The 11,625-nt window shown below is 29.5% G+C and overlaps 1 protein-coding gene across 1 annotated transcript in view; it reads right to left on the minus strand.

Moving 5' to 3' along the window:
• The window catches only part of LOC117171255 (putative tyrosine-protein kinase Wsck), an 11,364-nt gene extending 1,384 nt beyond the window's left edge, over window positions 1–9,980 (minus strand). Inside the window, exons 1-3 of the mRNA XM_033358375.1 lie at window positions 9,448–9,980; window positions 4,344–4,498; window positions 2,529–4,264 (exon numbers count right to left, since the gene is read on the minus strand). Of these exons, the coding sequence (XP_033214266.1) occupies window positions 2,529–4,264; window positions 4,344–4,498; window positions 9,448–9,617 (2,061 nt within the window). The 5' untranslated portion in view covers window positions 9,618–9,980. The remainder of the gene's footprint in view (window positions 1–2,528; window positions 4,265–4,343; window positions 4,499–9,447) is intronic.
• Window positions 9,981–11,625: the final 1,645 nt, after the last annotated feature.

Here is an 11,625-nt window from a genome sequence, read left to right on the forward strand (position 1 = left end):
TAAAGGAAATATAGTACTAAAAATGATTTTCTTTTAAAATAAGACAGTTCGAAAAAAGTCTTGTCCGAACATTTTGAAAGATCGTCGTCGGTAAAATTTCAAATTTTAAATAGTTTAAGATTTATATCTGAAAAAACATTTTCATCGTATAAATACATATGTTTATATTTAAACTTTCAAAATTTATAACGCTTCAATTTAAAAACAGCTAAATTCACAAATTTAAAAAATCAGATTTTGTTAAAAATTTAGAAACTTTAAACGCTAGATGTTTGAATTAGGAATAGGTCAAAATAAAAATGCTCCTAATTATTAGAATCATTTGAGAGATAATAAGAAACAATCAGTTTTTTTGTGCAAATTTTGAAAATGTACAAAAATCACGTTTCTTTAAAATTCAGTTTAAATCGGAGATACCGTTTTATAACAAAAAATCCCATTTTCCCCACAATAATAAAATCAAGAAGTGTTTCTCCAATTCAAACAGAAATAATTTCAGGTTTAACAGCTAAAACTTCTCTTTAAATTTGCAATTAATAAAATTAAGAACACATTTTTTTAAATATTTTCAAAAAATTCTAACTTGCACAAAAATTTGCACATTTATAAGTTTTTATAGTTTCCTCAACAAAAAAACTTAAACTAGAACAAATTCGCCATTATTTTTTGGGCCACAGGTAAATATTGTTGAATTTTCAAATTACAAAGCTCAACTGAAGACATTACAACATTTTTAAAGAATTTTCAATTTTTTAATTTTCACTCCGTTCTATTGAAAAAGTCCTTTATTACAAAAATACCGTTTTAAGAATGAACAAAATAAATATTTGTTAATACTTTTAAAATTACTTTTTAACTTAAAAGATCAGTCATAAAAAGTATATTTTTTCGAATGAAAATTTTACCTTATTAGACTATGTTAATGTGATTTTTAAAAACGACACAAATGCATGAAGGAGCATTGAGTCTACATCGGTATAATTCATATTTTAACAAATAAGTTAATTTGTAAATTATACACTTGAGAACACTAGAATTAGAGGCCATAGATAAATTACATGAAGTTTTTTTTCTCTGAAATTCTGAATCACGTTTTTTATAAATTAACAAAGTAAAAATTAACAAATTAACAATCAATGTTCTAAGGAAAAAAATTAATTTTTAATCAAATTCAAGAATTAAAAAAAAAGTTGAATTTTCAACTCAAAAAATGAATTTTGAAACAAAGTGATTAATTTACTTCTAAAAGACGAATTTTAATAAAATTCAAGAATTCTCAACCAAAAAGTTGAATTTTTTTGAGACCATTTTTTTAAACTTATAATAAAGTAGTTCAGCTTTAAAACATAGTTGTTAAATTTTGAACCAATAAGATGAATTTTTGATCAAAAAGACTGATTTTCTACCGAAAAAAACGCTTTTTTTTTAAATTCAAGAATTCTGAACCAAACAATTAAGTTCCAACTGAAAAATAAGCATTTTGAAACAAAAATATTATTTTTCTATAGAGAAAAAAGAATTTTTAACAAAATTCAAGAATTCTGAACCAAAAAGTTTAATTTTCAACTAAAAAAGATGAAATTTTAAACAAAGTGATTAATTTACTTCTACAAAAGAAGAAAATTTAAGAATTCTGAAACAAAATGTTCATTTTTTATGAGACAATTTTTTTTTAATTTTTAAGAAAGTTGTTAAGCTTTAAAACATAGTTGTTAAATTTTTAACCAATAAGATGAATTTTTGAACAAAAGGATTAAGTTCCTAACAAATTTTTTTTTTTAATCCAAGAATTCTGAACCAAAAGTCTAATTTTCAATTGACAAAGATGAATTTTTAAACAAAACTTCTACAAAAGACGAAAATTCAAGATTTCAAAACCAAAAAGTTGAATTTTTATGAGAAATTATTTTTTTTATTTTGAGAAAGTAGCTCAACTTTAAAACATAGTTATTAAATTTGTAACCAAAAACAAGAATTATGAAACAATAAGATTAATTTTCTACAGAAAAAAAACAAATTTCTAACAAAATTCAAGAATTCTGAACCAAAAAGTTGAATTATCAACTAAAAATGAATTTTTAAACAAAAAGATTAATTTAAAACCAATAAAGAAAAATTTTGTTATTAAATTCATTCAACAATTTTTAACCAAAAAGTTGAATTTTCATTTGTTTTGCCCTTTTGTATTGTCCAATCTGTCCTAAGTGTCGTATTTTTTCATAAAGTAAACAAATTCAATTTTACTACTTTTATTCCAACAACAAAGTTCTTCAAAACGCTTTCCGAATAAGGGTTAGTCCCTTATAGTTCCCGGCCATTCATAAGTATTTTTAGAAACAAAAATTTCTATAAATTCTAAAAATTGAAAAATGCAGTACTTTGATTGCGAGCCCCGCCCTCCATTCCGTTTTCAACTGAAGCTTTTGAGAGAGACCCCCCCCCCACCCCTAAAGTGACAGTGTAGTTTATAGATGATCCTTTATCCAGTTGTCATTCTCATATCTTCAATTCAACTTAAATTTCCTTACCAGTCGCGCAAGTTCGTCAAAAGTCGGTCGCTCGTGATCATCAGCATCCCAGCAAGAAAGCATAACTTCATAAACAGGATCAGGAACATCCTCCAACTGCTTCAGCCTCTCTCCTCTTTGCAGAGCCTGTTCAACATCGCTATCGAGCGGACAATGCGCATATGGAGTTGCTCCCAATGACAGAATTTCCCACAGAACAACTCCAAAGGCCCAGACAACAGCAGGTTGGTGTTTCTTCTTGCTCTCAAAGCATTCAACAGCCGTCCATCTCGCATACTTAAAATCCTCCAACGCATATACACCAATCCCATGGCCCATAACTTTTGGAGTAAGATCCCCATAAATCCCCACACTTCTCGCACAAAGATGAGTATGGACGACCTCTTTTTCCTCTAAATACTTCAGAGCTCTCGCAATCGCAGCCCCAATCCTCAGAAAATGTTCACTGGGAAATATCTCCCCGGATCTAGAAGCCAGGAGTTTATTCTTCAAAGTTTGCGGAGGCATTTCCATGACAACGTAGAGTGTATCCTGCGTCTCGCAAGTGCCAACGAGATCGACCAAATACTCCATCGATCCAACTTTAATGCAAACATCCAACTCTCTCAGCATTTTTTCCTTTTTCGACTTTTTCATTGAAGTGTCGGAAATACACTGAACACTAACGGGAATCTGATGACCCTCTTTCTGAACAACGCCACGATGAACGGTTCCATATCGACCACGCCGGATAGCCTCCAAATCAAAGTTTATAAAATTCCTCGGAATGCTCCAGACTTTTCTTTTCAATTCCTGATAGTGATTCACCTTCTCGGGAAAATCGTCGGGAATATAAGCCGCGTTATCTACTTCATACATTGGACCTTGTAGTGTCAGTTCCTGCTGCTCAGATGGCTTCTGCATTCTTTGTTTGGTTCTACGTCTTAAAACAAAGAGAGCGAGAACCGCTACGAGCAAAAGTGAACCCACGACCCCAATGCCTAGCCAAAGAACTGTTCTCGCAGTGTTCGTTTGCAATGAAGCTTCTCTGTGATCGTAAAGATTATTCGTCAAATCGGAATAACTGTATTGTGCACTATCTCGATTTCTTGACACGAGAACCAATCCTACTTGAGGAAGGATAGAGTCTTCTTTAAGTGGAGCATTGTAGTAGCCACCTATGTTTTGTCCATCTCCGACTACGAATTTTTGGTATTTGGGAAAGTCGGAGGCGTCGAATTCAGCAGTTACGTAGTATCCTACATCGTCTTCATTTGTCTGGGTGTAACTTGGATAAGCAATATTATACCCTGATGGGGGAATAACGCCAGGCTGGACGACAACTACTTGGTAAAAAGTGATTGGACCATTTTCACTGCTGCCCTCGGTCAGTTGAATTACCAATGTGTTGCCGCTCTTTTTTAGTACTTTTGGAGTCACGGGTTTGTTTGGAGGACCTATTAGGGTCCAACCAGTCGCAAAAGCGGGATCACTGGTTCCTTTTAAGTTTTTTGCGGTGATGGAGATGTTGTATTTGGTTCCAGATTGGAGACCTGTGAGAACTGTGCTGTTTGAGAAGCCACCTTCTATTTGAATTTCGACTAGAGGAAGAGGATTAAATGCGTGGGTTTCGATTGCTACTGCCCGGACAGTGTAAGATGTTAGATTTCCGTTTGGGTTGTCGGGAGGCTGCCAGGTTACAAGGAGAGCTCCAGCTCCCTCATGGAATGCTTCTACTCTTCTAGGTGGACTTGGACCTGGTACATTATTAGTTTTTATTATTGACCAGTAATTGATTAATAAAAGAAAGGAATTTGTTTTTGTTCAAAGAAATACCTTTTTGGCCAGTTGCGTAAATACTCATAGCGTTATATGATCCACACATTGAGGTTGCATTGTTAAAACAAGGCATTGTGCAATTTTCAGACAAGCCACTTCTTCCGTAGGTGCTGCCGCAGTAACATTTTTGACCTGCCATCAATCCGGCGAACCTGGAATTAAAATTTGTCCAATAAATTATGAGATCTAAAATATCGGATTTCACCATTTCTATATTTGATCTTTTTGTAAAATGAAAATATTCAGGTTTTAATATTTTAAAAAATATGTTTACATATCAACAAGAACAAAACAATCTTTTTATAAGAAAAGCTAAATTTTTCAATTATTTTCAATTATTTTTCAATGACTTCTGCCATTATAAAATTTATTTTTTTAAACTGAATATTACTTAGGGCGTTTGAAATGCATTCACACTGATATAAAAAAATCAGAGAAAAACTGTGGGTCGACATCCAAAATAAGTAAAGAAAAAAAATTGTAATCGAGTAACATCTTCCATGCTCGTTGTTAAATTTACCATTACAATTTTTTTTAATTCTGCCGTATTTAGAATTTTTTGAAAATGTACAAAAACATGTTTTTTGGATTCCTTCTCTCTTGCGGTGTTTATAACATTCTAAAATCGCAAAAAACCTAAATCACGACAAAAGTTTTTTCCCGAAAAATCAAATTAATAAACCGTTTCTTTGGTTCAGCTGAATACTTTTGTCGAATGCCAACCCACAAGTTTTTCCCTCTCACTTAGCTTTCCCTCTCACTACTCTTCAGTGCTCTTAAACTCAATTTAAAAATTGCTCAAGTTAGAACATTTAACATTGCCGTTGATAAATTTGGAATGTTTCATTTTTTAATTAGGTATTTAACTTTGTGAATTTCAACTAATAAGCTTTAACCTTCTAATACTTATTTAAATAGTACTATATATTTTGTAACTGTTTCCATTTTATGTTGGATAATAACTTCTGTCTCCAGTTTTCACATTTTCAACATGATTTAAAATGTTTCAGCTTCTAGTTTTTCTAAAAGTATTTTTAATGGTTCAGCACTGGAAGCGTGTAAATGATAAATTGTTTATTCATAAATAATTTATTTAAGTGCTATAATTGCTTAAATTATTAATCAATAAAGGGGTTCACTGACTAATTTCAGCGATTTTTTCGCACAGTACAAGTATTGTATTTTCAAATATCGTATATTTAAAGAGAAAAGAGGAAAAAGGAGACTTTTTTTAGAAGAATTACATAATACTTGAATAACCCAAATTTATGATACATCTGCAAATGGTTAAGCTGCAAGTACTTAACATAGAAAATCGGAATATGCATACAATTCTTTGATCAACTTTTCATTTACCATAACCGTCCTACAATTTTTTTAGGTATAAAAACGACCTTACACCTAGAAGATCAAGAATATTCATGCATAAATATTTGTTTTTACATTTATTTTTAACACTTTTAGTGACAACAGTCCTACAGAATTTTATAGCGGTTCATAATTGACGTAAGACATACGTAAAATACATTAAATTTTCAATCAAATAGTTCAGTTTTTAATTCAAAAGCATATGTTTTAAAACAAAAATGAAAGAATTAAATTTTTCGTGTAAAAAAATAACTTTAAACTACGAAAAAGGGAATTTTCAAGAAAATAGTTGAATTTTCAACCAAAGTGATGAATCTTTGAGAATTTCAATAAAACAGTTAATTTTCAATTAAAAGTAGAATAGTTTATATTTCCACCAAAAAATATTTTAATTTTCAATCATAGACAATTTAATTATGCCAAAAAGAACATTAAATTATAAGAATAAGAAAATTTTTGCTATAAAAATCGATTTTTAATATAATAATATAAATCACTATAACTTCTTTACTCTTTAATAACATGTATTAATATTATAGGTACATTGATTCGTCTCAAACCAAAGAATCTTTTTTTATTCTTGCATTAACCCTGAATAATGTTGAAGAAAAAAGTTTTACGTTAAAAAACCGATTTTTAAAACATTAATAAGTTTTAAAAAATTCAATAAATATATTTGTTTAATTCTTCGATCAGTTTCAAGATATTAGTGGTGAAATTAAGTCCTACAAATTTCATAAATTTATCCGAAACCTTGTTCAAATTATCGGTGTTGACAAAAAAGTGTGATATCCACACACACACACGTCCGGACAATTAATTGTATTAGCCATTTTTAAATTGAGGAACGTTTGATTAGAAGAAATAAAAAATTTCGAAAATGTTACCATTACAAAACGTCCTCTATGGCTATGAGAAAGCAATAGAACAGTTAAAATGTTAGGAAAATAAATAAAAACCATATAAAAAATTTTCAACGAAATAAAATGAATTTTCAACCGAGAAGATTGAATTTCTATGCAAATAAAATCAATTTTCGACAAAAAATGGAATAGTCATATTTTTAGTTAAAAAATTAATTTTTACTGAATAAAAAACTAATTTCCAATCAAGGAAATAAATTTTGAACCAAAAACATAAATTTGCAACCAAAAAGATTAATTTGCTACCACTAAAGACAAATTTTTATGTAGTTGAATATTCAACTAAAGAAGATAAATTGTCATCTAAACATGGAATAGTTAAATTTTCAGTAAAAAATAATATCTTTCAATAATAACTTTCAAGTATGAGCGCACCTACTGCGCACGACTGTTAATTTTCGCGCTCGATATTATATTTATCTCGCGCTTCGCGCTCGATAATGTATTTACCTCGTGCTACGCGCTAGGTCTTTGTATATTCCTCACACTTGTGCACAGACTTTTTAAAACTAAAGGTCAAAGCATCGACAACACTATTTTGGTGATTGTGAAATCTTTTTTGTTAAAGCTCATTCATAACATGCATTGGCATTAAAACACACGTAGTTTCATTGTCTAGTTTAAAAAATGCACATTCTTAAAAAAAGCTTTTTGTTATTAAACATTTTATTGCAACTTTTGCCGTTTTTTTCAAACACTGAATTTGCACATTTACAATTTAAAAGTTACACATGCATTATAATTGAATTTCCTACCGAAACTCAACCAGTTGTTATGATAAACTTGTAGGGCATTCAAAATCAACATGTTTCTTCTCTCGACTTTTTTTCATATCTTGCGTTATTTGGCTTAAAATATTCATTTTCGTGCTTTATAGAGTTTTGTAAATGCTATAACTCTGGTAATTTTTAGTTTGATGAAAAAAGTCGTTAGGATACATTGTTCATCTTTTTGAACACTATGAATATCCGTACAGAGAATTTTTGAATTTTGAAAAAAATGGTCTCAAAAATATTCAAAATGCCCTACATTTTAAAATTTTTATCTCAAATTGCTCGCTAACGAACTTGAGCTTCGGTTTAGGACACTAAAAGAGTGTACCAAAGGCCAATCTAATAGATTACTTTTTTCAAAAGTAATCGTGCACACAGGAATACAGACGTACACTCAGACATACTTATTCGTAAAAACTTTTTTTTCGGATTGATTCAAATGCACAATTTTTTTCTACTCATCTTTTAAGGCATTTTGCAGTTATACCGAAAAATGTAATTTGTGGATTTTACATTATTCTTTATGCTGCCAAAATTTGAATTTACGATTTTTCAAAAAAATTCAAAAAGTTGTTATGATAACCTTGTAAGGCATTCAAAAAGCAATATTTTTCTTCTCTTGGTTTTTTTTCATATCGTGCGTTATTTGGCCTAAAATGTTTTTTTCGTGTTTTTGGGAATTTTTTAGATGTTATATCTCTGATAATTTTTGGTTTTGTGAAAAAAGTCATAAGGATAAATTGTTCGTCTTTTTGAATACTATAAATATCCGTAGACAGAACTTTTAGTTTTGAAAAAAGTGGTCTTAAAAATATTCAAAATGAACTACTTTTTGAATTTTTAATAAAAATGACTGGCTAGCGAACTTTATCTGTAGCTTAAGACACAAAAAGAGTGTACCAAAGGCCAAACTAATAGAATAATTTTTTCACAAGTTATCGTGCGCACAGGCAAACATACATACATGTCCATTCGTAAAAACCTGTTTTTCGGATTCAGGGGGTCTAAAAAAATGGACATTTAACAAAACCTGGGAGGGGGGGGGGGTGAAATTTTACACAAATCTAATACCTTCTCTGATTAGAATGTAAAAAAGTAGTTTTACTTTCAACTAAGAAGTTGAATTTTCAACCCAAAAAGAATGACTTTTTAATAGAACTGTTGCATTTTTAACAAAATACTAAAATTAACTTCAACTTATCGAAAATTTGCTGATATTCCCTGGCCTGCTTTAAATTCCCTGACTTTCTCGAATTCCCTCATCTGCATCAGCCCCTAATGTTTTTTTTCTGTCCTTGTAAATAGTACCTGAATAGTAAAAATTACACATACTATTCATACATAAAATTAACTAATTTTTTTATTGTGAAATTAATTTTATGATAGGTCAGTCACTTGTTAATGCTCTCATTTTTCAGGAATTGAGGAAGCTTTCGCAAATGATTGCAGGATATTCTTACATATATTAATTATTATCAAAATTCAATAATCAAACAAATTAATAATGCTAAAAACATAATTAATCACTTCCTGACTTTGCATCTAAAGTTCATAAATTTGAATAATAATTCGAACAAATTTCTATTTTATCTTCATACTTTAAATTCAGTGGCGATAATCTGATGATATGTAACGTACTAACATTTGGAATGAAATCTATTTTCCAGAAATTAGAGAAAATGATGAAGAGGATTTTTATTTAAATCAATATAAATTCAGTAATATAAACAGACTATAAAGTTACTTTTACAAATGAAAAAACATTGTTTATGTTTGTACCAAACATTACATTTAAAAAAAGTAAGCATTTGAAAAACTGTCATTTTCAGATATATAACAATACTCTGGCAATTTCAGGTTTTATAAGTGAGTAGACATCCTAATATTGAATAAAAATTCATATTATAAGATGAAGGGACGACAAAAATTTAATTTTAAAAAATTAGAAATTGTTGGTGAATCGTGGATAGTAAAAAAGAATGCAATTTCTTGAAGAGTATTCTGGCCGGAATGTTATACCTTAAAGTGAGTACTTACGTATAGTAATGTGATCGACATTCTTCAATGCAACCAGAGGGTGTACCAAAATCCTTAGAACTTAATACACTTAATTCAGAGTCAGATTCGGTGCTTTTGTAACAGCCCAGGTACTCCAATCCGAGTAAATTTTGAACTCCAAAAAGGACAAAAATCCATAGCAGAAACATCGTGATTTATTTCCGGACTTCACTCTTATTAGAAACATAAAACGAGAATAGAAAGACGTTGCATGGTTGCAGAGCGAACAATGAAAGTCTGAGTCAGCTCATTATAATTCCGTATAACATCAGGAACAGCATAAGTTTGAGGTTAGATTCGGTTACAGTGAGATTTCTGTATGAATTGTAATCAACCGCTGCCTTTCAATTTGTTTATTGGACACTTAAATTTGTAATTTATTAGCATGATAATTTCTCAAATTTTAAATTTTAGCCGCGAAATGGTAATAATAACTTTGATACTTTTGTTTTGTTGACTACAGAATGCAGGGAATGCAGTTTGTCGTAACAAAACACGCTACTGGGTGCGGTTTTTGGCATTGGGGGAAAGTGGGAGAAATACACGTGTGTTAGTGCACACTGCGCATGCGCAATAGCTTCTTAGTGGATTTAAATTTTAAATGACCACGTTTGACGTTTGTAGTTTTCTAAATTCTCACAATCCTGAAGATATTTATATAACATTTTAATATTATGGATTAAAAATTATTTCTCATTTACATTTTATTTTAATTATTTATAATTTGTTATCATTATTTATAATTTATAGTGATAACAAAAAACGCAGTACATTATAATTTAACAATAAAAATTTGTTATACAAGGAATTAAAGGAAAAGTGTTTCATCAAATAATTTACGTCGCTATAAAAAAATGTAAAGAATTTTTTGAACTATACAATATTTCTCAATAATATGTATTCTTATTACACTGTAAATGTGTACATCAAACGGAATTTGTATTTTTTAAAAAGAATATTTGAATTTCTCTCTGATTTGAATACTTATTTTGACTACAATTTTTTTTACAACTTTCTTTTTTTACTATAGGATTAATGTTTGCATGAAATGTATGTCGCTATACACAATTTTTTAGAGAATGTTTGAAGCATTATTAAACGACAAATTTTTGATAATTTTATGTTTTTACCACAGTGTGATTGGGAAAAAAATTTACTATCACATAAATAATTTGTAATGCGACTAGCAAATTGAGTAAATTTTACTTTTTGAAAACCGATATTTTTTTGTTAATTTATATAATTTTAGAACTGTGATATTAATCAAAGAATAATACTTTTAACTGTAAATTGCATTCCTATAAGAAACTATGTAATTTCTACAGATTCGATAATATTCACTGGCGATGGTTACAATTATGTGCCAAAATGTTTGAAGCAATTTTTTTATTTCCAATTTACCGAAACCTAAAGCCAACAACGAATATCAACATTCTCAGAGAAGATACTTAAAGATGTTTGCGGAGGGACAGGCAGAAAGACGCCATAGTCAAAACTTGATTTTAGACTTCAGGGGGGCTCAAAACATGGAGATCCTTTGAAAAACTGAGGTGTGAATTCTGTAAGATGTTCACGCATTAGAAAGGGTTTCTTGAATTATTTCTGCCTTTTCAATCAATTTTAGTAATCTTTTTTTTATTATTTTTAAATAACTCGATATACGAGGTTTCCAAGACAAAGAAATTAATGAACTTGTTTTTAAACTGAAAAGAATTGTGAAATTCCGATTTCAGCATAAACATGGACATTCTTCTATCATATTTAAAACCTGATTCTTCCGTACGACCTCTAATCCACAAGAGAGTATTACATTTTTCAGAAATTTAACTCCCTGCAGTTTCCATAGCTGCGGCAACGACTCTGAATTATTCTGTGTTCGAAAAATAAGACTAAATGTACATTTATTTAATTCCTTCTAATTTCTTTAAAAATATCTATAATTAACTGTCTTGGATGAATGAACTCTTTATTTCATTGTTTCGAATTCTAAAATGTATAGTATATATTTCAAATTAATTTAATTCCAACTGGTACGTTCAAAAAATATGGGATTGAAAATATTTTTAATACTTTTTTCTGAAATATAAATTTAGAACTTTCAATTTTCGTGTATCTTATGAAGAAGATTTTTGATATCTTAAAATAATTTAAAAAAAT

Source organism: Belonocnema kinseyi, chromosome 4, assembly GCF_010883055.1.
Source record: "Belonocnema kinseyi isolate 2016_QV_RU_SX_M_011 chromosome 4, B_treatae_v1, whole genome shotgun sequence".
Lineage (NCBI taxonomy): Eukaryota > Metazoa > Arthropoda > Insecta > Hymenoptera > Cynipidae > Belonocnema > Belonocnema kinseyi.